Source organism: Oncorhynchus mykiss, chromosome 27 (assembly GCF_057628025.1).
Source record: "Oncorhynchus mykiss isolate SJ-2025 chromosome 27, ASM5762802v1, whole genome shotgun sequence".
In the NCBI taxonomy this organism is placed as follows: Eukaryota; Metazoa; Chordata; class Actinopteri; order Salmoniformes; family Salmonidae; genus Oncorhynchus; species Oncorhynchus mykiss.
In genome coordinates, this window is record NC_143048.1 from 50487826 (window position 1) to 50514814 (window position 26989).

Consider the following 26989-nt stretch of genomic DNA (forward strand, 5'->3'; position numbering starts at 1 on the left):
CCTTAAACCAGCCTCTCAAACTCTCTCTGACCTGAGAGTCCAGGCTACCATTAACCAGCCTCTCTGACCTGAGAGTCCAGGCTACCATTAACCAGCCTCTCTAACTCTCTCTGACCTGAGAGTCCAGGCTACCATAAACCAGCCTCTCTAACTCTCTCTGACCTGAGAGTCCAGGCTACCATTAACCAGCCTCTCTAACTCTATCTGACCTGAGAGTCCAGGCTACCATTCACCAGCCTCTCTAACTCTCTCTGACCTGAGAGTCCAGGCTACCATTAACCAGCCTCTCTAACTCTCTCTGACTTGAGAGTCCAGGCTACCATAAACCAGCCTCTCTAACTCTCTCTGACCTGAGAGTCCAAGCTACCATTAACCAGCCTCTCTAACTCTCTCTGACTTGAGAGTGCAGGCTACCATTAACCAGCCTCTCTAACTCTCTCTGACCTGAGAGTCCAGGCTACCATTAACCAGCCTCTCTAACTCTCTCTGACTTGAGAGTCCAGGCTACCATTAACCAGCCTCTAACTGTCTTTGTATGTTTTGGATGTTCAGATGGATCAATGAGGACCGTCACACCATGCTACGACAGACCCTGGCCAAGACACGGAGACTGGGCATGCGGGGGCCGGCCTACATGTTCAGCGCCCGCTCAGCCAGCCTATCCCTGACCGAGGAGCGCTTCCTGGACGCGGCGGAGTACGGCAACATCCCCGGGGTCCGCAAAATGCTGGAGGAACTTCCTGAACTCAACGTCAACTGTGTGGACTACATGGGCCAGAATGCATTACAGCTGGCGGTGGCCAACGAGCATCTAGAGGTTACGGAGCTGTTACTGAAGAAGGATAATCTGGCCAGGATAGGGGATGCTCTACTGTTGGCAATCAGTAAAGGATACATTAGGATAGTGGAGGCAATATTGAGTCACAGGGCCTTCGCAGACACACGGAGGCTCGTCAACAGTCCTGGCCGAGCAGAGACACAAGACGACTCCTTCTCCTATGACGAGGATGGTACACGGTTTTCTCATGACATCACCCCCATCATCCTGGCCTCTCACTGCCATGAGTACGAGGTAGTACACATCCTCCTGAGGAAGGATGCCATTATTGAGCGACCACACGACTACCTCTGTAAGTGTGGCACCTGCAGCTACCACCAGAAGCATGACTCGTTCAGCCACTCTCGGTCCCGTATCAACGCCTATAAAGGGCTGGCCAGCCCAGCCTACATGTCTCTCTCTAGCAAAGACCCTGTGATGGCTGCTCTGGAGCTGAGCAACGAGCTGGCTGTCCTGGCTAACATCGAGAAGGAGTTTAAGGTACTGCAATGGGAGCATGACTCGCCCCATCAAATAATTCAGTTACAGTGGGGCAAAAATGTATTTAGTCAGCCACCAATTGTGCAAGTTCTCCCACTTAAAAGATGAGAGAGGCCTGTAATTTTCATAATAGGTACACTTCAACTATGATGGACAAAATGGAAAAAAAATCCAGAAAATCACATTGTAGGATTTTTAATGAATTTATTTGGAAATTATGTTGGAAAATAAGTATTTGGTCACCTACAAACAAGCAAGATTTCTGGCTCTCACAGACCTGTAACTTCTTCTTTAAGAGGCTCCTCTGTCCTCCACTCGTTACCTCTATTAATGGCACCTGTTTGAACTTGTTATCAGTATAAAAGACACCTGTCCACAACCTCAAACAGGGACAGGGACTCAAATCCTGCAGTGCCAGACGTGTCCCCCTGCTTAAACCAGTACATATCCAGGCCTGTCTGAAGTTTGCTAGAGAGCATTTGGATGACCCAGAAGAAGATTGGGAGAATGTCACATGGTCAGATGAAACCAAAATATAACTTTTTGGTAAAAACTCAACTCATCGTGTTTGAAAGACAAATAATGCTGAGTTGCATCCAAAGAACACCATACCTACTGTGAAGCATGTGGGTGGAAACATCATGCTTTGGGGCTGTTTTTCTGCAAAGGGACCAGGACGACTGATCCGTGTAAAGGAAAGAATGATTGGGGCCATGTATCGTGAGATTTTGAGTGAAAACCTCCTTCCATCAGCAAGGGCATTGAAGATGAAACGTGGCTAGGTCTTTCAGCATGACAATGATCCCAAACACACCGCCCGGGCAACGAAGGAGTGGCTTCGTAAGAAGCATTTCAAGGTCCTGGAGTGGCCTAGCCAGTCTCCAGATCTCAACCCCATAGAAAATCTTTGGAGGGAGTTGAAAGTCCGTGTTGCCCAGCAACAGCCCCAAAACATCACTGCTCTAGAGGAGATCTGGAGGAATGGAGGAATGGGCCAAAATACCAGCAACAGTGTGTGAAAACCTTGTGAAGACTTACAGAAAACATTTGACCTCTGTCATTGCCAACAAAGGGTATATAACAAAGTATTGAGATAAACTTTTGTTATTGACCAAGTACTTATTTTCCACCATTATTTGCAAATAAATAAATAAAAAATCCTACAATGTGTTTTTCTGGAATTCTTTTTTCATTTTGTCTGTCATAGTTGAAGTGTATGACATTATGAAAATTACAGGCCTCTCTCATCTTTTTAAGTGGGAGAACTTGCACAATTGGTGGCTGACTAAATACTTTTTTGCCCCACTGTATATGTCAAAGTTGTGTCCTTGCTAATGAAATTAGAAGTTGTTTATTAACAGACCTTTATTAAAATGACTGCATAGTCTGGTCATGAGAGGTGGGCAAAAGATACACAGCTGGTTTTCCGGACCCAGGTTAAACCTAATCCTAAAAACTACACTATTGCAAGTCTTTTTTAATGTCTAGGGCTCCACAATCTCTGTTGGGAAAACTGTCCCATAAGGCTGTTGTTCTTCTAATCTATTTGCTGTGGTTGCATCCCCTTTAAAACCACCCCCACGTTCCCCTGAGAGAGAGAGAGAGAGAGAGAGAGGAGTGATCATCATGAATCATTTATTATATATACAGTATATATATTTTACATTATATTCCAAAATAATTTCACAGCTATCTCATGCAACCTTCTATAACTTTCCTATATGTTTAGAGTAAGATCTCCATGGGAACTGTTACGGTGCGTGAATGAGGACCCAAAAGCGAATTAACGTAAACAGAGCTTCTTTAATAACAAAACAAAACGTAGGCTCAGATGGACCGGCAGGTTCCGACAGGACAGGACAAGGTTGCAGCAAACATGACGATAGTCTGGTTCAGGCATGAACAACACAAACAAGAATCCGACAAGGACAGGAGCAGGAACAGAGAGAGATATAGAGACCTAATCAGAGGGAAAAAGGGAACAGGTGGGAAAAGGGGTGACGAGGTAGTTAGGAGGAGACAAGGCACAGCTGGGGAAAAGAGGGGGAGAAAAGGTAACCTAACAACGACCAGCAGAGGGAGACAGGGTGAAGGGAAAGGACAGAAACAAGACACAACATGACAGTACATGACAGTACCCCCCCACTCACCGAGCGCCTCCTGGCGCACTCGAGGAGGAAACCTGGCGGCAACGGAGGAAATCATCGATCAGCGCACGGTCCAGCACGTCCCGAGAGGGAACCCAACTCCTCTCCTCAGGACCGTACCCCTCCCAATCTACTAGGTACTGATGACCACGGCCCCGAGGACGCATGTCCAAAATCCTACGGACCCTGTAGATGGGTGCGCCCTCGACAAGGATGGGGGGGGGGGGGGGAGAGACGAGCGGGGGCGCGAAGAACGGGCTTGATACAGGAGACATGGAAGACCGGGTGGACGCGACGAAGGTATCGCGGAAGAAGAAGTCGAACTGCGACAGGATTAATGACCTGAGAAATACGGAACGGACCAATGAACCGCGGGGTCAACTTGCGAGAAGTGGTCTTAAGGGGAAGGTTCTGAGTGGAGAGCCAAACTCTCTGACCGCGACAATATCTAGGACTCTTAGTTCTACGCTTATTAGCAGCCCTCACAGTCTGCGCCCTATAACGGCAAAGTGCAGACCTGACCCTCTTCCAGGTGCGCTCGCAACGTTGGACAAAAGCCTGAGCGGAGGGGACGCTGGACTCGGCGAACTGAGATGAGAACAGCGGAGGCTGGTACCCGAGGCTACTCTGAAAAGGAGATAGCCCGGTCGCAGACGAAGGAAGCGAGTTGTGGGCGTATTCTGCCCAGGGGAGCTGTTCTGACCAAGACGCAGGGTTGCGAAAAGAAAGACTGCGTAAGATGCGACCAATAGTCTGATTGGCCCGTTCTGCTTGACCGTTAGACTGGGGGTGAAAGCCGGAAGAGAGACTGACGGAAGCCCCAATCAAACGGCAAAACTCCCTCCAAAATTGAGACGTGAATTGCGGACCTCTGTCCGAAACGACGTCTGACGGAAGGCCATGAATTCTGAAAACATTCTCGATGATGATTTGTGCCGTCTCTTTAGCAGAAGGAAGCTTAGCAAGGGGAATAAAATGAGCCGCCTTAGAGAACCTGTCGACAACCGTAAGAATAACAGTCTTCCCCGCTGACGAAGGCAGTCCGGTGACAAAATCTAAGGCGATGTGAGACCACGGTCGAGAGGGAATGGGAAGCGGCCTGAGACGGCCGGCAGGAGGAGAGTTACCGGACTTAGTCTGCGCGCAGACCGAACAAGCAGCCACGAAGCGACGCGTGTCATGCTCCCGGGTGGGCCACCAAAAGCGCTGGCGAATGGAAGCAAGCGTACCCCGAACGCCAGGGTGGCCGGCTAACTTGGCAGAGTGAGCCCACTGAAGAACGGCCAGACGAGTAGGAACGGGAACGAAAAGAAGGTTCCTGGGACAAGCGCGCGGCGACGGAGTTTGAGTGAGTGCTTGCTTTACCTGCCTCTCAATTCCCCAGACAGTCAACCCGACAACACGCCCCTCAGGGAGAATCCCCTCGGGGTCAGTGGAGGCTACTGAAGAACTGAAGAGACGAGATAAAGCATCAGGCTTGGTGTTCTTAGAGCCCGGACGATAAGAAATCACGAACTCGAAACAAGCGAAAAACAGCGCCCAGCGCGCCTGACGCGCATTAAGTCGTTTGGCAGAACGGATGTACTCAAGGTTCCTATGGTCAGTCCAAACGACAAAAGGAACGGTCGCCCCCTCCAACCACTGTCGCCATTCGCCTAGGGCTAAGCGGATGGCGAGCAGTTCGCGGTTTCCCACATCATAGTTACGTTCCGACGGCGACAGGCGATGAGAAAAATACGCGCAAGGATGGACCTTGTCGTCAGAGAAGGAGCGCTGAGAAAGAATGGCTCCCACGCCCACCTCTGACGCGTCAACCTCGACAATGAACTGTCTAGAGACGTCAGGTGTAACAAGGATAGGTGCGGATGTAAAACGATTCTTGAGGAGATCAAAAGCTCCCTGGGCGGAAACGGACCACTTAAAGCACGTCTTGACAGAAGTAAGGGCTGTGAGAGGGGCTGCCACCTGACCGAAATTACGGATGAAACGACGATAGAAGTTTGCGAAGCCGAGAAAGCGCTGCAACTCGACGCGTGACTTAGGGACGGGCCAATCAATGACAGCTTGGACCTTAGCGGGATCCATCTTAATGCCTTCAGCGGAAATAACAGAACCGAGAAATGTGACGGAGGAGGCATGAAAAGAGCACTTCTCAGCCTTCACAAAAAGACAATTCTCTAAAAGGCGCTGGAGGACACGTCGAACGTGCTGAACATGAATCTGGAGTGACGGTGAAAAAATCAGGATATCGTCAAGGTAAACGAAAACAAAGATGTTCAGCATGTCTCTCAGGACATCATTGACTAATGCCTGAAAGACAGCTGGAGCGTTAGCGAGGGCGAAAGGAAGAACCCGGTATTCAAAGTGCCCTAACGGAGTGTTAAACGCCGTCTTCCACTCGTCCCCCTCCCTGATGCGCACGAGATGGTAAGCGTTACGAAGGTCCAACTTAGTGAAAAACCTGGCTCCCTGCAGGATCTCGAAGGCTGAAGACATAAGAGGAAGCGGATAACGATTCTTCACTGTTATGTCATTCAGCCCTCGATAATCTATGCAGGGGCGCAGGGACCCGTCCTTCTTCTTAACAAAAAAAAAACCCCGCTCCGGCGGGAGAGGAGGAGGGGACTATGGTACCGGCGGCAAGAGCTACAGACAAATAATCTTCGAGAGCCTTACGTTCGGGAGCCGACAGAGAGTATAGTCTACCCCGGGGGGGAGTGGTTCCCGGAAGGAGATCAATACTACAATCATACGACCGGTGTGGAGGAAGAGAGGTGGCCCTGGACCGACTGAACACCGTGCGCAGATCGTGATATTCCTCCGGCACCCCTGTCAAATCACCAGGCTCCTCCTGTGAAGAAGAGACAGAGGAAACAGGAGGGATAGCAGACATTAAACATTTCACATGACAAGAGACGTTCCAGGAGAGGATAGAATTACTAGACCAATTAATGGAAGGATTATGACAAACTAGCCAGGGATGGCCCAAAACAACAGGTGTAAAAGGTGAACGAAAAATTAAAAAAGAAATGGTTTCGCTATGATTACCAGAAACATTGAGGGTTAAAGGTAGCGTCTCACGCTGAATCCTGGGGAGAGGACTACCATCCAGGGCGAACAAGGCCGTGGACTCCCTTAACTGTCTGAGAGGAATGTCATGTTCCCGAGCCCAGGTCTCGTACATAAAACAGCCCTCCGCCCCAGAGTCTATTAAGGCACTGCAGGAAGCTGACGAACCGGTCCAGCGTAGATGGACCGACAAGGTAGTGCAGGATCTTGAAGGAGAGACAGGAGTAGTAGCGCTCACCAGTAGCCCTCCGCTTACTGATGAGCTCTGGCTTTTACTGGACATGAAGTGACAAAATGACCAGCAGAACCGCAATAGAGACAGAGGCGGTTGGTGATTCTCCGTTCCCTCTCCTTAGTCGAGATGCGGATACCTCCCAGCTGCATAGGCTCAGCACCCGAGCCGGCAGAGGAAGATGGTAGTGATGCGGAGGGGGGGGCAACGGAGAACGCGAGCTCCTTTCCACGAGCTCGGTGACGAAGATCAACCCGTCGCTCAATGCGAATAGCGAGTTCAATCAAGGAATCCACGCTGGAAGGAACCTCCCGGGAGAGAATCTCATCCTTTACCTCTGCGCGGAGACCCTCCAGAAAACGAGCGAGCAAAGCCGGCTCGTTCCAGCCACTGGAGGCAGCAAGAGTGCGAAATTCAATAGAGTAGTCTGTTATGGATCGATTACCCTGACATAGGGAAGACAGGGCCCTGGAAGCCTCCTCCCCAAAAACAGATTGATCAAAAACCCGTATCATCTCCTCCTTAAAGTCCTGATACTGGTTAGTACACTCAGCCCTTGCCTCCCAGATTGCCGTGCCCCACTCACGAGCCCGTCCAGTAAGGAGAGATATGACGTAGGCGACACGAGCAGTGCTCCTGGAGTAAGTGTTGGGCTGGAGAGAAAACACAATATCACACTGGGTGAGGAACGAGCGGCATTCAGTGGGCTCCCCAGAGTAACACGGCGGGTTATTGATTCTGGGCTCCGGAGATTCGAAAGCCCTGGAAGTGGCCGGTGGATCGAGGCGGAGATGGTGAACCTGTTCTGTGAGGTTGGAGACTTGGGTGGCCAGGGTCTCAACGGCATGCCGAGCAGCAGACAATTCCTGCTTGTGTCTGCCTAGCATCGCTCCCTGGATCTCGACGGCTGAGTGGAGAGGATCCGAAGTCGCTGGGTCCATTCTTGGTCGGATTCTTCTGTTACGGTGCGTGAATGAGGACCCAAAAGCGAATTAACGTAAACAGAGCTTCTTTAATAACAAAACAAAACGTAGGCTCAGATGGACCGGCAGGTTCCGACAGGACAGGACAAGGTTGCAGCAAACATGACGATAGTCTGGTTCAGGCATGAACAACACAAACAAGAATCCGACAAGGACAGGAGCAGGAACAGAGAGAGATATAGAGACCTAATCAGAGGGAAAAAGGGAACAGGTGGGAAAAGGGGTGACGAGGTAGTTAGGAGGAGACAGCTGGGGAAAAGAGGGGGAGAAAAGGTAACCTAACAACGACCAGCAGAGGGAGACAGGGTGAAGGGAAAGGACAGAAACAAGACACAACATGACAGTACATGACAGGAACACTAGATGTAGGAACAATGCTGCTATAACAGCCTCCTCTCTTCTGGGAAGGCTTTCCACTAGATGTTGGAACGTTGCTGCGGGGACTTGCTTCCATTCAGCCACACGAGCATTAGTGAGCTTGGGTACTGATGTTGGGCGAATAGGCCTGGCTCACAGTCGGCATTCCAATTCATCCCAAAGGTGTTTGATGGGGTTGAGGTCAGGGCTCTGTGCAGGCCAGTCAAGATTCTTCCACACAGATCTCAACCATACATTTCTGTATGGACCTCACTTTGTGCACGATGACTGAAACAGGAAAGGGCCTTCTCCAAACTGTTGCCACAAAGTTGGTAGCACAGAATCTTCTAGAAATGTCATTGTATGCTTCAGCGTTAAGATTCCCCTTTACTGGAACAAAGGGGCCCAAACCATGAAAAACCGCCCCAGACCATTATTCCTCCTCCACCAAACTTTACAGTTGGCACTATGCATTGGGGCAGGTAGCGTTCTCCTGGCTTCCGACAAACCCAGATTTGTCCGTTGAACTGCCAGGTGGTGAAGCGTGATTCATCACCAGAGAAACGTCGACGAACAGTTCTTGTGCTGATGTTGCTTCCAGAGGCAATTTGGAAGTCGGCAGTGAGTGTTGCAACCGAGGTCCCATTCTGTGAGCTTGTGTGGTCTACCACTTAGCTGAGCCGTTGTTGCTCCTAGATGTTTCCACTTCACAATAACAGCACTTACAGTTGACCGGAGCAGCTCTAGCAGGGTAGATATTTGACGAACTGACTTGTTGGAAAGGTAGCATCCTATGACGGTGCCACGTTAAAAGTCACTGAGCTCTTCAGTAATGCCTTCCTATACCTGCATTGCTAACAATCAGTGTCTGGATAATATGTGAAATGCTTGATAATGTATGTGATATCAACAGAGAACTAATGGGGATCCAATGGGGATCCATAATAAACTCCAGGAAGAGTAGCTGCTGCCTTGGCAGGAACTAATGGGGATCCATAATAAACCCCAGGAAGAGTAGCTGCTGCCTTGACAGGAACTAATGGGGATCCATAATAAACCCCAGGAAGAGTAGCTGCTGCCTTGGAAGGAACTAATGGGGATCCATAATAAACCCCAGGAAGAGTAGCTGCTGCCTTGACAGGAACTAATGGGGATCCATAATAAACCCCAGGAAGAGTAGCTGCTGCCTTGGAAGGAACTAATGGGGATCCATAATAAACCCCAGGAAGAGTAGCTGCTGCCTTGGAAGGAACTAATGGGGATCCATAATAAACCCCAGGAAGAGTAGCTGCTGCCTTGACAGGAACTAATGGGGATCCATAATAAACCCCAGGAAGAGTAGCTGCTGCCTTGGAAGGAACTAATGGGGATCCATAATAAACCCCAGGAAGAGTAGCTGCTGCCTTGGAAGGAACTAATGGGGATCCATAATAAACCCCAGGAAGAGTAGCTGCTGCCTTGACAGGAACTAATGGGGATCCATAATTAAACCCAGGAAGAGTAGCTGCTGCCTCAGCAGGAACTAATGGGGATCCATAATAAACCCCAGGAAGAGTAGCTGCTGCCTTGGCAGGAACAAATGGGGATCCATAATAAACCCCGGGAAGAGTAGCTGCTGCCTTGACAGGAACTAATGGGGATCCATAATAAACCCCAGGAAGAGTAGCTGCTGCCTTGGCAGGAACTAATGGGGATCCATAATTAAACCCAGGAAGAGTAGCTGCTGCCTCAGCAGGAACTAATGGGGATCCATAATAAACCCCAGGAAGAGTAGCTGCTGTCTTGACAGGAACTAATGGGGATCCATAATAAACCCCAGGAAGAGTAGCTGCTGCATTGGCAGGAACTAATGGGGATCCATAATAAACCCCGGGAAGAGTAGCTGCTGCCTTGACAGGAACTAATGGGGATCCATAATAAACCCCCAGGAAGGGGTTTAAATACATGGAATAGAATGGGATAGTGAATGCATTCACCTGTTATCATTGAGGATCCCTTTACACAGTGTCTTTGCTGTAGGGTGTTGTTTATTTTGATGTGCATGATATTCCACAGGGAAAAAGCAATGGATGGGGCAGGTGGGCAGAATAAAGGTGACCGGATTGTTGAATGTGTCAGAAAGGTGGTCAGGAAAATGTACTGTAATTAAGCTGTTACTATAGAAACTTGGAGTACATCCCAAATGGCACCCTTTTTGACCAGGAATTAGTGTACTACAGTATATAGGGAATAGGGTGTCATTTGGGATACATGCCTGGAGTACTGTATGAATTATAATACTTATCTGAAACTAAGCTGTGTTTGTACATAATGAATATTTGTGAGGATGTGGGTGTACCTGGCGTGGCCTGTGTTTAGCATGTCAGTGGCCTCTGACTACACGTAGGTGTACAGTACTTGTTCCAGATACAGAGCATTCGGAAAGTATTCAGACGTTACGTTTGTTGAATAAGGCTGGACTCCTGAGTGGTGCAGTGGTCTAAGGCTCTGCATATCAGTTCAAGAAGCGTCACTACAGTCCCTGGTTCAAATCCAGGCTGTATCACATCCGGCCGTGATTGGTAGTCCCATAGGGTGGTGCACATTTGGCCCGGGTTTGGCCGGAGTAGGCCGTCCATAGTAAATAAGAATCTGTTCTTAACTGACTTGCCTAGTTGGGGGGGATCAAGGGGTCTGAATATTTTCCGAATGTACATTCATTACAAGCATCAACTAGCTGATTTCTGTCATACTTCAACAGATGGTGGTTGAAAGGACAGTTCTGTTTGTCATGTCACAATGCTTTAAGACAGCATTCCTAACCATCGTGTTAGTTTTTTCTGCCAATCACTCCTGAAGAGGGTTGGATTTTAAGCTTTTCTATTCTCATGTGTTTGCTGATGATTATGGTTCTCTGATTGGAAGGGCTATAGCCTATAGGGTGTGACTGGAGGCTAAGTGTGAGAAAGTACATTTCATGTAGGGTCATTGTATTTCCCTCAGACCTTTTGAAAACTAACAGTATGGTACAGACTAATCCATAAGTTGTGGTTGCACTTGGAGCTCGGTACACTTTTAAGTAGACATTTGTTGAAAAGGTTATTTAACCACTTTCTTTCATTACATGTTTCTTTCTTCCGTTACAGAAAGATTACAAGGAACTGTCCGTGCAATGTGAAGACTTTGTGGTCGGACTGCTGGACCTGTGCCGTAACACGGAGGAGGTGGAGGCCATCTTGAATGGGGACATTGATGCCAGTGAAAACAATGAGCCACATGAAAGACCAAGTTTTATAAGACTAAAGCTCGCAATAAAATATGAACTGAAGAAGGTGAGGGTAGCAGCAACATACGGTTGGTGCTGTTGTGGCTCAACAAATGTCTGGATGAGCAATTATGCTTTTCACTGCCACAATAGGACACAGAAAAGCAATGGTTGCCAAGTTAAGAGGGGGGAGGGTCATATGAGGTTTTACTTTTTAATATGTTATTGAGAGACACACACTTTCATCCCTCCACAATCTCTACTTATCTTTCTCTTCTCATCCCTCCATCGTAGTTCATAGCCCATCCAAACTGTCAGCAGCAGCTCATGTCTATCTGGTACGAGAACCTGTCTGGACTGAGACAGCAGACCAACGTTGTCAAGTTTCTGGTAGTTCTGGGTGTAGCTGTTGGACTACCTGTCCTGGCTCTGCTCTACTGGGTGGCACCGACTTGCAAGGTCAGCTTACACTGCTTATACCTGTAGTGGAAGTGATTTGGAATCATGCTTTTGTGATGAGCTGAAACTCTAGAGACCTGTATGCCCCAATGTGTTGCCCTCGAAACCGTAAGGCTGTCCTCCTGATCTCTGGGGTTCCACAGGGGTATTATTCATCTACCTTAAGGCTGTCCTCCTGGTCTCTGGGGTTCCCAGTGGTTCCATAGGGGTACTATTAATCTACCTTAAGGCTGGCCTTCTGGTCTCTGGGGTTCCATAGGGTTACTATTCATCTACCTTAAGGCTGGCCTTCTGGTCTCTGGGGTTCCATAGGGTTACTATTCATCTACCTTAAGGCTGTTCTCCTGGTCTCTGGGGTTCCATAGGGGTACTATTCATCTACTTTAAGGCTGTATTTCTGGTCTCTGGGGTTCCATAGGGGTACTATTCATCTACCTTAAGGCTGTCCTCCTGGTCTCTGGGGTTCCATAGGGGTACTATTCATCTACCTTAAGGCTGTCCTCCTAGTCTCTGGGGTTCCATAGGGGTACTATTCATCTACCTTAAGGCTGTCCTCCTGGTCTCTGGGGTTCCATAGGGGTACTATTCATCTATCTTAAGGCTGTCTTTCTGGTCTCTGGGGTTCCATAGGGGTACTATTAATCTACCTTAAGGCTGTCCTCCTGGTCTCTGGGGTTCCATAGGGGTACTATTCATCTACCTTAAGGCTGTCTTTCTGGTCTCTGGGGTTCCATAGGGGTACTATTCATCTACCTTAAGGCTGTCCACCTGGTCTCTGGGGTTCCCAGTGGTTCCATAGGGGTACTATTCATCTACCTTAAGGCTGTCCTCCTGGTCTCTGGGGTTCCCAGTGGTTCCATAGGGGTACTATTCATCTACCTTAAGGCTGTCCTCCTGGTCTCTGGGGTTCCATAGGGGTACTATTCATCCACCTTAAGGCTGTCCTCCTGGTCTCTGGGGTTCCATAGGGGTACTATTCATCTTCTTTCTTCTCCTCAGCTGGGGAAGATAATGCGTGGTCCCTTCCTGAAGTTCGTGGCCCATGCAGCTTCCTTCACCATCTTCCTGGGCCTGCTGGTGATGAATGCAGCTGATCGCTTCCAGGGTACCAAACTGCTCCCTAACATGACCGTACAGGACCACCCCTCTCAGCTGTTCAGGATGACGACCACCCCCTTCACCTGGATGGAGATACTCATCATATCCTGGGTCATAGGTCATATGCAAACTGTATATACTATGTTCAAAATATGTATTATAATAAATATGATTGTGTATTTTTTGTAGTACATACATAACATACGCATGTGAGCGAGCGCGCACACACACAAACACGGACACACACACAGACGCATGCTCGCACGTACACTGAGTGTACAAAACATTAGGAACGCCTACTCTTTCCATTACTGACCAGGTGAATCCAGGTGAAAGCTATGATCCCTTATTGATGTCACCTGTTAAATCCACTTCAATCAGTGTAGATGAAGGGGAGGAGTCACGTTAAAGAAGGATTTTTTATCTTTGAGAACATTGAGACATGGATTGTGTATGTGGGCATTCAGAGGGTGAATGGGCAAGACCAAATATTTAAGTGCCTTTGAACGGGGTACGGTAGTAGGTACCAGGCGCACCAGTGTGTGTCAAAAACTGCAATGCTGCTGGGTTTTTCACGCTCAACAGTTTCCCTTGCGTATCAAGAACGGTCCACCACCCAAAGGACATCCAGACAGCTTGACACAACTGTGGGAAGCATTGGAGTCAACATGGGCCAGCATCCCTGTGGAACGCTTTAAAGACCTTGTAGAGTCCATGACCCGACGAATTGAGGCTGTGCTGAGGGCAAAAATGTAGCCAATCAGATTGCGGTGCTAGCACTAACCCTTAAATAACATTGAATTTAACAGGAAGCAAATGGTTCACCTCGATAACAGGAAGCAAATGGTTCACCTCGATAACAGGAAGCAAATGGTTCACCTCGATAACAGGAAGCAAATGGTTCACAATTGATTGCCATGGACCTAGTTAGCAGAGATTCAATGATGATGAGAGACAACAACTTCAATACATCTTACAATTGGGTCATAGGTCAAATTTGGAATTGTAAGATTTGTTGCACCATCCCTTTCTCTGTGATTGTCATTCTAACACCAAAAAATTGTTAAACAAATCTAAATATATTTTACATTTTAGATTATTCAATGTAGCCACCCTTTGCCTTGATGACAGCTTTGCACACTTGGCATTCTCAATTTTCTTTTTTTTTTGTTACATACTCATGGTTAACAGATGTTAATGCAAGTGTAGCGAAATGCTTGTGTTTTTGGTTTCCGACAATAATGCAATAATATCTAACAAGGAATTGAACAATTCCCCAACAACTACCTAATACACACAAATCTAAAAGGGGTGAATTAAAATATGTACATATAAATATATGCATGAGCGATGGCCGAGCGGTATAGGCAAGATGCAATAGATGGTATAAAATACAGTATATACATATGAGATGAGTAATGTAGGATATGTAGACATGATTAAAGTGGCATTGTTTAAAGTGACTAGTGATACATTTATTAAAGTGTCCAGTGATTGGGTCTCCATGTAGGCAACAGCCTCTCTGAGTCAGTCATTGCTGCTTAGCAGTCTGATGGCCTTGAGATAGAAACTGTTTCTCAGTCTCTCGGTCCCCGCTTTGATGCACCTGTACTGACCTCGCCTTCTGGATGATAGCGGGGTGAACAGGCAGTGGCTCGGGTGGTTGTTGTCCTTGATGATCTTTTTTGCCTTCCTGTGACATCGGGTAGTGTAGGTGTCATGGAGGGCAGGTAGTTTGCCATCGGTGATACGTTCTGCAGACCGCATCACCCTCTGGAGAGCCTTACGGTTGTGGCGTTGCAGTTGCCGTACCAGATGGTGATACAGCCCGACAGGATGCTCTCAATTGTGCACCTGTAAAAGTTAGTGAGGGTTTTAGGTGACAAGCCACATTTCTTCAGCCTCCTGAGTTTGTAGAGGCACTGTTGCGCCTTCTTCACCACACTGTCTGTGTGGATGGACCATTTCAGTTTGTTGTTGATGTGTACGCCAAGGAATTTAAAACTTTCCACCTTCTCCACTACTGTCCCGTCTATGTGGAAAGGGGGCTGCTCCCTCTGCTGTTTCCTGAAGTCCACGATCATCTCCTTTGTTTTGTTGACATTGAGTGAGAGGTTGTTTTCCTGACACCACACTCCGAGTGTCTCGTCGTTGTTGGTAATCATGACCACTACGGTTGTGTTGTCTGCAAAGTTGATGATTGAGAGGAAGGCGTGCATGGCCACGCAGTTGTGGATGAAGAGAGAGTACAGGAGTGGGCTGAGTACACACCCTTTTGGGGCCCCAGTGTTCAGGGTCAGCGAGGTGGAGATGTTGTTTCCTACCTTCACCACCTGGGGGCGTCCCGTCTGAAAGTCCAGGACCCAATTGCACAGGGCGGGGTTGAGGCCCAGGGCCTCCAGCTTGATGATGAGCTTGGAGAATACTATGGTGTTGAATGCTGAGCTGTAGTCAATGAACAGCATTCTTACATACAGTGGGGAGAACAAGTATTTGATACACTGCCGATTTTGCAGGTTTTCCTACTTACAAAGCATGTAGAGGTCTGTAATTTATATCATAGGTACACTTCAACTGTGAGAGACGGAATCTAAAACAAATCTAAAACAAAAATCCAGAAAATCACATTGTATGATTTTTAAGTAATTAATTTGCATTTTATTGCATGACATAAGTATTTGATCACCTACCAACCAGTAAGAATTCCGGCTCTCACAGACCTGTTAGTCTTTCTTTAAGAATCCCTCCTGTTCTCCACTCATTACCTGTGTTAACTGCACCTGTTTGAACTCGTTACCTGTATATAAGACACCTGTCCACACACTCAATCAAACAGACTCCAACCTCTCCACAATGGCCAAGACCAGAGAGCTGTATAAGGACGTCAGGGATAGAAATGTAGACCTGCACAAGGCTGGGATGGGCTACAGGCTGGGATGGGCTACAGGCTGGGATGGACTACAGGCTGGGATGGACTACAGGCTGGGATGGACTACAGGCTGGGATGGACTACAGGCTGGGATGGGCTACAGGCTGGGATGGACTACAGGCTGGGATGGGCTACAGGCTGGGATGGACTACAGGCTGGGATGGGCTACAGGCTGGGATGGACTACAGGCTGGGATGGACTACAGGCTGGGATGGACTACAGGCTGGGATGGGCTACAGGCTGGGATGGACTACAGGCTGGGATGGACTACAGGCTGGGATGGGCTACAGGCTGGGATGGACTACAGGCTGGGATGGGCTACAGGCTGGGATGGACTACAGGCTGGGATGGACTACAGGCTGGGATGGACTACAGGCTGGGATGGACTACAGGCTGGGATGGGCTACAGGCTGGGATGGACTACAGGCTGGGATGGACTACAGGCTGGGATGGACTACAGGCTGGGATGGACTACAGGCTGGGATGGACTACAGGCTGGGATGGACTACAGGCTGGGATGGACTACAGGCTGGGATGGACTACAGGCTGGGATGGACTACATGCTGGGATGGACTACAGGCTGGGATGGACTACAGGCTGGGATGGACTACAGGCTGGGATGGGCTACAGGCTGGGATGGACTACAGGCTGGGATGGACTACAGGCTGGGATGGGCTACAGGCTGGGATGGACTACAGGCTGGGATGGAGTACAGGCTGGGATGGACTACAGGCTGTGATGGACTACAGGCTGGGATGGACTACAGGCTGGGATGGACTACAGGCTGGGATGGACTACAGGCTGGGATGGACTACAGGCTGGGATGGACTACAGGCTGGGATGGACTACAGGCTGGGATGGGCTACAGGCTGGGATGGACTACAGGCTGGGATGGACTACAGGCTGGGATGGGCTACAGGCTGGGATGGACTACAGGCTGGGATGGACTACAGGCTGGGATGGACTACAGGCTGGGATGGACTACAGGCTGGGATGGGCTACAGGCTGGGATGGACTACAGGCTGGGATGGACTACAGGCTGGAATGGACTACAGGCTGGGATGGACTACAGGCTGGGATGGACTACAGGCTGGGATGGACTACAGGCTGTGATGAACTACAGGCTGTGATGGACTACAGGCTGGGATGGACTACAGGCTGGGATGGACTACAGGCTGGGATGGACTACAGGCTGTGATGGACTACAGGCTGGGATGGACTACAGGCTGGGATGGACTACAGGCTGGGATGGGCTACAGGCTGGGATGGACTACAGGCTGGGATGGACTACAGGCTGGGATGGACTACAGGCTGGGATGGACTACAGGCTGGGATGGGCTACAGGCTAGGATGGACTACAGGCTGGGATGGGCTACAGGCTGGGATGGACTACAGGCTGGGATGGGCTACAGGCTGGGATGGACTACAGGCTGGGATGGGCTACAGGCTGGGATGGGCTACAGGCTGGGATGGACTACAGGCTGGGATGGGCTACAGGACAATAGGCAAGCAGCTTGGTGAGAAGGCAACAACTGTTGGCGCAATTATTAGAAAATGGAAGAAGTTCAAGATGACGGTCAATCACCCTCGGTCTGGGGCTCCATGCAAAATCGACAGTGTATCAAATACTTGTTCTCCCCACTGTAGGTATTCCTCTTGTCCAGATGGGGTAGGGCAGTGTGCAGTGTGATGGTTGTTGCATTGTCTGTGGAGATATTGGGGCGGTATGCAAACTGAAGTGGGTCTAGGGTGGCCAGTAAGGTGGAGGTGATATGATCCTTGACTAGTCTCTCAAAGCACTTCATGATGACAGAAGTGAGTGCTACGAGGCGGTAGTCGTTTAGTTCAGTTACCTTAGCTTTCTTGGGAACAGGAACAATGGTGGCCATCTTGAAGCATGTGGGGACAGCAGACTGGGATAGGGAGAGATTGAATATGTCCGTAAACACTCCAGCCAGCTGGTCTGTGCATGGTCTGAGAATGTGGCTAGGTATGCCGTCTGGGCCAGCAGCCTTGCGAGGGTTAACACATTTAAATGTTTTACTCACGTCTGCCATGGAGAAGGAGAGGGAGGGGGGGGCGCAGTCCTTGGTAGCGGACTGCGTCGGTGGTCCTGTATTGTCCTCAAAGCGGACAAAGAAGGTATTTAGTTTGTCCGGGAGCGTGACGTCGGTGTCCATGACGTGGCTGGTATTCTTTTTGTAGTCCGTGATTTCCTGTAGACCCTGCCACATACGTCTTGTGTCTGAGCCATTGAATTGCGACTCCACTTTGTCCCTGTTCTCTCAACCAGCTTCATGAGGTAGTCACCTGGAATGCATTTCAACTAACAGGTGTGCCTTGTTAAAAGTTAATTTGTGGAATTTTTAATGCGTTTCAGCCAATCAGTTGTGTTGTGACAAGGTAGGGGTGGTATACAGAAGATGGCCCTATTTGGTAATAGACCAAGTCCATATTATGGAAAGAACAGCTCAAATAAACAAAGAGAAACAAAAGTCCATCAGAGCGGAGACTATGTGAATCAGGCCTTCATAGTTGAATTGCTGCGTCACTATTAAAGGACACCAATAAGAAGAAGAGAGTGATTTATTGAGAATTCAAGGCACACTTAACCAACATGGCTACCACAGCATTCTGCAGTGATACACCATCCCATCTGGTTTACACTTAGTTGAACTATTGTTTTTCAAGAGGACAATAACCCAAAACACCTCCAGGCTGTGTCAGGGCTATTTAACCAAGAAGGAGAGTGATGGAGTGCTGCCAAGAAGGAGAGTGATGGAGTGCTGCATCAGATGACCTGGCCTCCAGGCCCGCATGTTGTGACCCAGTCGTTAATTCTAATCATTCTATTCATTCGACGTTACTAAATGCTAATCAAATCATTGGCATGTACCTAGGTCGTAGAGGCCAACAAGTAGGTCTGTACAACCCCCAACTGTTGCAAATTAAATAGTAGCATGGAAAAATAATGTGTAGATGCTTTTTTCCGAGGGAGATGAAGTTTATGAAATTCCTGCCTTTGTTGCTGGGCAGTGGAATTAGGAGACACAACTCCTGCATATCAACAAATCAGCATCTAGGATGAAAGCAACCCGTTTTATAAAAATAATTAGGTGGACCATTCTAAAGAACTTATCTTATTTCCCCCATATAAAAGTAGTATCACTATTCCCAATACCCTTACTGTAGCATCTATAGCAGGGGTGTTAAACTCTTACCCTCCCAGGTCTGGAGTACTGCTGGTTTCCTGTTAAACTCTTACCCTCCCAGGTCTGGAGTACTGATGGTTTCCTGTTAAACTCTTACCCTACCAGGTTCAGAGTACTGCTGGTTTCCTGTTAAACTCTTACCCTACCAGGTTCAGAGTACTGCTGGTTTCCTGTTAAACTCTTACCCTACCAGGTTCAGAGTGCTGCTGGTTTCCTGTTAAACTCTTACCCTACCAGGTTCAGAGTACTGCTGGTTTCCTGTTAAACTCTTACCCTACCAGGTCTGGAGTACTGCTGGTTTCCTGTTAAACTCTTACCCTACCAGGTTCAGAGTGCTGCTGGTTTCCTGTTAAACTCTTACCCTACCAGGTCTGGAGTACTGATGGTTTCCTGTTAAACTCTTACCCTACCAGGTTCAGAGTGCTGCTGGTTTCCTGTTAAACTCTTACCCTACCAGGTTCAGAGTGCTGCTGGTTTCCTGTTAAACTCTTACCCTACCAGGTTCAGAGTGCTGCTGGTTTCCTGTTAAACTCTTACCCTACCAGGTTCAGAGTGCTGCTGGTTTCCTGTTAAACTCTTACACTACCAGGTTCAGAGTGCTGCTGGTTTCCTGTTAAACTCTTACTGCTCCAGGTTCAAAGTACTGCTGGTTTCCTGCTAAACTCTTACCCTACCACGTTCAGAGTACTGCTGGTTTCCTGTTAAACTCTTACCCTACTAGGTTCAGAGTGCTGCTGGTTTCCTGTTAAACTCTTACTGCTCCAGGTTTAGAGTACTGATGGTTTCCTGTTAAACTCTTACCCTACCAGGTTCAGAGTGCTGCTGGTTTCCTGCTAAACTCTTACCCTACCAGGTTCAGAGTACTGCTGGTTTCCTGTTAAACTCTTACCCTACCAGGTTCAAAGTACTGCTGGTTTCCTGCTAAACTCTTACCCTACCAGGTTCAGAGTACTGCTGGTTTCCTGCTAAACTCTTACCCTACCAGGTTCAAAGTACTGATGGTTTTCTGGTAAACTCTTACCCTACCAGGTTCAGAGTACTGATGGTTTTCTGTTAAACTCCTATCCTACCAGGTCTGGAGTACTGCTGGTTTTCTCTTTTACCTCATCATTAATTGCACTCACCTTTTGTCCGAGATCTGAATCAGTCCATGATTAGAGGGGATTAATAAAACAGGAACCAGGGACTCTATGGAATTTTACTCCACATTGGCTGTTCCCTGCCATAAGTCTATACTAACCTGCCTGCCATCAGTCTATACTAACCTGCCTGCCATCAGTCTATACTAACCTGCCTGCCATCAGTCTATACTAACCTGCCTGCCATCAGTCTATACTAACCTGCCTGCCATCAGTCTATACTAACCTGCCTGCCATCAGTCTATACTAACCTGCCTGCCATCAGTCTATACTAACCTGCCTGCCATCAGTCTATACTAACCTGCCTGCCATCAGTCTATACTAACCTGCCTGCCATCAGTCTATACTAACCTGCCTGCCATCAGTCTATACTAACCTCCCTGCCATAAGTCTATACTAACCTGCCTGCCATCAGTCTATACTAACCTGCCTGCCATCAGTCTATACTAACCTGCCTGCCATCAGTCTATACTAACCTGCCTGCCATCAGTCTATACTAACCTCCCTGCCATAAGTCTATACTAACCTGCCTGCCATCAGTCTATACTAACCTGCCTGCCATCAGTCTATACTAACCTGCCTGCCATCAGTCTATACTAACCTGCCTGCCATCAGTCTATACTAACCTGCCTGCCATCAGTCTATACTAACCTGCCTGCCATCAGTCTATACTAACCTGCCTGCCATCAGTCTATACTAACCTGCCTGCCATCAGTCTATACTAACCTGCCTGCCATCAGTCTATACTAACCTGCCTGCCATCAGTCTATACTAACCTGCCTGCCATCAGTCTATACTAACCTGCCTGCCATCAGTCTATACTAACCTGCCTGCCATCAGTCTATACTAACCTGCCTGCCATCAGTCTATACTAACCTGCCTGCCATCAGTCTATACTAACCTGCCTGCCATCAGTCTATACTAACCTGCCTGCCATCAGTCTATACTAACCTGCCTGCCATCAGTCTATACTAACCTGCCTGCCATCAGTCTATACTAACCTGCCTGCCATCAGTCTATACTAACCTGCCTGCCATCAGTCTATACTAACCTGCCTGCCATCAGTCTATACTAACCTGCCTGCCATCAGTCTATACTAACCTCCCTGCCATCAGTCTATACTAACCTGCCTGCCATCAGACAAAACTAACTTGCCTGTCATCAGTCTATAATAACTGGCCTGTCATCAGTCTATAATAACTGGCCTGTAGCCTGTCACCAGTCTATAATAACTGGCCTGTCATCAGTCTATAATAACCGGCCTGTAGCCTGTCATCAGTCTATACTAACCTCCCTGTCATCAGTCTATAATATCTGCCCTGTCATCAGTCTAAAATAACCGGCCTGTAGCCTGTCATCAGTCTATAATAACCGGCCTGTAGCCTGTCATCAGTCTATAATAACCGGCCTGTAGCCTGTCATCAGTCTATAATAACCGGCCTGTAGCCTGTCATCAGTCTATAATAACCGGCCTGTAGCCTGTCATCAGTCTATACTAACCAGCCTGTAGCCTGTCATCAGTCTATAATAACCAGCCTGTAGCCTGTCATCAGTCTATAATAACCGGCCTGTAGCCTGTCATCAGTCTATAATAACCGGCCTGTAGCCTGTCATCAGTCTATAATAACCTGCCTGTAGCCTGTCACCAGTCTATAATAACCGGCCTGTAGCCTGTCACCAGTCTATAATAACTGGCCTGTCATCAGTCTATAATAACCAGCCTGTAGCCTGTCATCAGTCTATAATAACCGGCCTGTAGTCTGTCATCAGTCTATAATAACCTGCCTGTAGCCTGTCACCAGTCTATAATAACCAGCCTGTCATCAGTCTATAATAACCGGCCTGTAGCCTGTCACCAGTCTATAATAACCGGCCTGTAGCCTGTCACCAGTCTATAATAACCGGCCTGTAGCCTGTCACCAGTCTATAATAACCTACCTGTTTCCCGTCAGCAGTTTGACGTGTCTTGTCTACATCCCATTATGTGAAGGGAAGGAGGTTCCCACACTGTTGTACTAAAATAGCCCTGTAGCAGAGGAGGATCACAGAGGTCAACTACTGAACACTGACAATCACAGAGGGGCCATAATACTGTAATCACTCTAACATATGTGACACCAGGAAATAGATATTTAACATATACGCTTTGTCTACTTGGATGGGTTCTTGGCAAAGATTTGACTTTAAATTTGACAAAGCATTGAACTTAAAGCCATATCTCTGTTACATTATATGGCAGACAAGCACTGACATTTACATTTGATGTGGGGCTAGAATTTTTTTAATTACCTTTATTTAACTAGGCAAGTCAGTTAAGAACAAATTCTTATTTTCAATGACGGCCTAGGAACAGTGGGTTAACTGGTCTAGGAACAGTGGGTTAACTGGCCTAGGAACAGTGGGTTAACTGGTCTAGGAACAGTGGGTTAACTGGTCTAGGAACAGTGGGTTAACTGCCTGTTCAGGGACAGAACGACAGATTTGTAAATTGTCAGCTCGGGGATATGAACTTGCAACCTTTCTAGTCCAACGCTCTAACCACTAGGCTACCCTGCCGCACCAATAGAATAGAATGTGGATTGATACCAAATGTATGCTACACATACTGGAAGAAATAAACTATGTCTGTCTGTGTCGATGGGATCTGGGAAACGGGACACGTTTAATTGAATAGCTCTAGCTCATTCCAATCCATGCTGCTGTTCTCTCTTCTTCTCTCTAGCTCATTCCAACGCATGCTGCTGTTCTCTCTTCTTCTCTCCTGCTCATTCCAACCCATGCTTCTGTTCTCTCTTCTTCTCTCCTGCTCATTCCAACCCATGCTGCTGTTCTCTCTTCTTCTCTCCTGCTCATTCCAACCCATGCTGCTGTTCTCTCTTCTTCTCTCCAGCTCATTCCAACCCATGCTGCTGTTCTCTCTTCTTCTCTCTAGCTCATTCCAATCCAGGCTGCTGTTCTCTCTTCTTCTCTCTAGCTCATTCCAACCCATGCTACTGTTCTCTCTTCTTCTCTCCAGCTTATTCCAATCCATGCTGCTGTTCTCTCTTCTTCTCTCCAGCTTATTCCAATCCATGCTGCTGTTCTCTCTTCTTCTCTCTAGCTCATTCCAATCCATGCTGCTGTTCTCTCTTCTTCTCTCCTGCTCATTCCAAGCCATGCTTCTGTTCTCTCTTCTTCTCTCTAGCTCATTCCAATCCATGCTGCTGTTCTCTCTTCTTCTCTCTAGCTCATTCCAATCTATGCTGTTGTTCTCTCTTCTTCTCTCCTGCTCATTCCAACCCATGCTGCTGTTCTCTCTTCTTCTCTCTAGCTCATTCCAATCCATGCTGCTGTTCTCTCTTCTTCTCTCCAGCTCATTCCAATCCATGCTGCTGTTCTCTCTTCTTCTCTCTAGCTCATTCCAATCCATGCTGCTGTTCTCTCTTCTTCTCTCTAGCTCATTCCAATCTATGCTGTTGTTCTCTCTTCTTCTCTCCTGCTCATTCCAACCCATGCTGCTGTTCTCTCTTCTTCTCTCTAGCTCATTCCAATCCATGCTGCTGTTCTCTCTTCTTCTCTCTAGCTCATTCCAATCCATGCTGCTGTTCTCTCTTCTTCTCTCTAGCTCATTCCAATCTATGCTGTTGTTCTCTCTTCTTCTCTCCTGCTCATTCCAACCCATGCTGCTGTTCTCTCTTCTTCTCTCCAGCTCATTCCAATCCATGCTGCTGTTCTCTTCTTCTCTCCTGCTCATTCCAACCCATGCTGCTGTTCTCTCTTCTTCTCTCTAGCTCATTCCAATCCATGCTGCTGTTCTCTCTTCTTCTCTCCAGCTCATTCCAACCCATGCTGCTGTTCTCTCTCCTGCTCATTCCGACCCATGCTGCTGTTCTCTCTTCTTCTCTCCAGCTCATTCCAACCCATGCTGCTGTTCTCTCTCCTGCTCATTCCAACCCGTGCTGCTGTTCTCTCTTCTTCTCTCCTGCTCATTCCAACCCATGCTGCTGTTCTCTCTTCTTCTCTCTAGCTCATTCCAACCCGTGCTGCTGTTCTCTCTTCTTCTCTCCTGCTCATTCCAACCCATGCTGCTAATCTTGAGTGTCTTAAGTTTTATGACAGCTATTACATTTCATTTGTGGGCAGAGTGAATATAATATACCAAATGTGGGATACACATACTGGCACCACATTGGTCTGTCCTTATATACTGGCACCACATTAATCTGTTCTTATATACTGGCACCACATTGGTCTGTCCTCATATACTGGCACCACATTAATCTGTTCTTATATACTGGCACCACATTGGTCTGTCCTTATATACTGGCACCACATTGGTCTGTCCTTATATACTGGCACCACATTAGTCTGTTCTTATATACTGGCACCACATTAGTCTGTTCTTATATACTGGCACCACATTAATCTGTTCTTATATACTGGCACCACATTAATCTGTTCTTATATACTGGCACCACATTGGTCTGTCCTTATATACTGGCACCACATTAGTCTGTTCTTATATACTGGCACCACATTAATCTGTTCTTATATACTGGCACCACATTAATCTGTTCTTATATACTGGCACCACATTGGTCTGTCCTTATATACTGGCACCACATTAATCTGTTCTTATATACTGGCACCACATTGGTCTGTCCTTATATACTGGCACCACATTAGTCTGTTCTTATATACTGGCACCACATTAGTCTGTTCTTATATACTGGCACCACATTAATCTGTTCTTATATACTGGCACCACATTAATCTGTTCTTATATACTGGCACCACATTGGTCTGTCCTTATATACTGGCACCACATTAATCTGTTCTTATATACTGGCACCACATTGGTCTGTCCTTATATACTGGCACCACATTAATCTGTTCTTATATACTGGCACCACATTGGTCTGTCCTTATATACTGGCGCCACATTAATCTGTTCTTATATACTGGCACCACATTGGTCTGTCCTTATATACTGGCACCACATTAGTCTGTTCTTATATACTGGCACCACATTAGTCTGTTCTTATATACTGGCACCACATTAATCTGTTCTTATATACTGGCACCACATTGGTCTGTCCTTATATACTGGCACCACATTAGTCTGTTCTTATATACTGGCACCACATTAGTCTGTTCTTATATACTGGCACCACATTAATCTGTTCTTATATACTGGCACCACATTAATCTGTTCTTATATACTGGCACCACATTGGTCTGTCCTTATATACTGGCACCACATTAATCTGTTCTTATATACTGGCACCACATTGGTCTGTCCTTATATACTGGCACCACATTAATCTGTTCTTATATACTGGCACCACATTGGTCTGTCCTTATATACTGGCGCCACATTAATCTGTTCTTATATACTGGCACCACATTGGTCTGTCCTTATATACTGGCACCACATTAGTCTGTTCTTATATACTGGCACCACATTAGTCTGTTCTTATATACTGGCACCACATTAATCTGTTCTTATATACTGGCACCACATTAATCTGTTCTTATATACTGGCACCACATTGGTCTGTCCTTATATACTGGCACCACATTAATCTGTTCTTATATACTGGCACCACATTGGTCTGTCCTTATATACTGGCACCACATTAATCTGTTCTTATAAACTGGTACCACATTAGTCTGTTCTTATATACTGACACCTCATTAGTCTGTTCTTATAAACTGGCACCTCATTAGTCTGTTCTTATATACTGGCACCACATTAATCTGTTCTTATATACTGGCACCACATTAGTCTGTTCTTATATACTGGCACCACATTAATCTGTCCTTATATACTGGCACCACATTAATCTGTTCTTATATACTGGCACCACATTAGTCTGTTCTTATATACTGGCACCACATTAGTCTGTTCTAATATACTGGCACCACATTAGTCTGTTCTTATATACTGGCACCACATTAGTCTGTTCTTATATACTGGCACCACATTAATCTGTCCTTATATACTGGCACCACATTAATCTGTTTTTATATACTGGCACCACATTGGTCTGTCCTTATATACTGGCACCACATTAATCTGTTCTTATATACTGGCACCACATTGGTCTGTCCTTATATACTGGCACCACATTAGTCTGTTCTTATATACTGGCACAACATTAGTCTGTTCTTATATACTGGCACCACATTAATCTGTTTCTCATATACTGGCACCACATTAATCTGTTCTTATATACTGGCACCACATTGGTCTGTCCTTATATACTGGCACCACATTAATCTGTTCTTATATACTGGCACCACATTGGTCTGTCCTTATATACTGGCACCACATTAATCTGTTCTTATAAACTGGCACCACATTAGTCTGTTCTTATATACTGGCACCTCATTAGTCTGTTCTTATAAACTGGCACCTCATTAGTCTGTTCTTATATACTGGCACCACATTAATCTGTTCTTATATACTGGCACCACATTAGTCTGTTCTTATATACTGGCACCACATTAGTCTGTTCTAATATACTGGCACCACATTAGTCTGTTCTTATATACTGGCACCACATTAGTCTGTTCTTATATACTGGCACCACATTAGTCTGTTCTTATATACTGGCACCACATTAATCTGTTCTTATATACTGGCACCACATTAATCTGTTCTTACATACTGGCACCACATTGGTCTGTCCTTATATACTGGCACCACATTAATCTGTTTTTATATACTGGCACCACATTGGTCTGTCCTTATATACTGGCACCACATTAATCTGTTCTTATATACTGGCACCACATTGGTCTGTCCTTATATACTGGC

The 26989-nt window shown here is 47.1% G+C and overlaps 1 protein-coding gene across 1 annotated transcript in view; it reads left to right on the plus strand.

Moving 5' to 3' along the window:
• Nucleotides 1–26989, plus strand: part of trpc6b (transient receptor potential cation channel, subfamily C, member 6b) — a 75265-nt gene that overhangs the window by 16612 nt on the left and 31664 nt on the right. Inside the window, exons 2-5 of the mRNA XM_090224051.1 lie at nt 553–1318; nt 11232–11417; nt 11645–11809; nt 12809–13025. Coding sequence (XP_090080177.1) covers nt 553–1318; nt 11232–11417; nt 11645–11809; nt 12809–13025 — 1334 coding nt within the window. The remainder of the gene's footprint in view (nt 1–552; nt 1319–11231; nt 11418–11644; nt 11810–12808; nt 13026–26989) is intronic.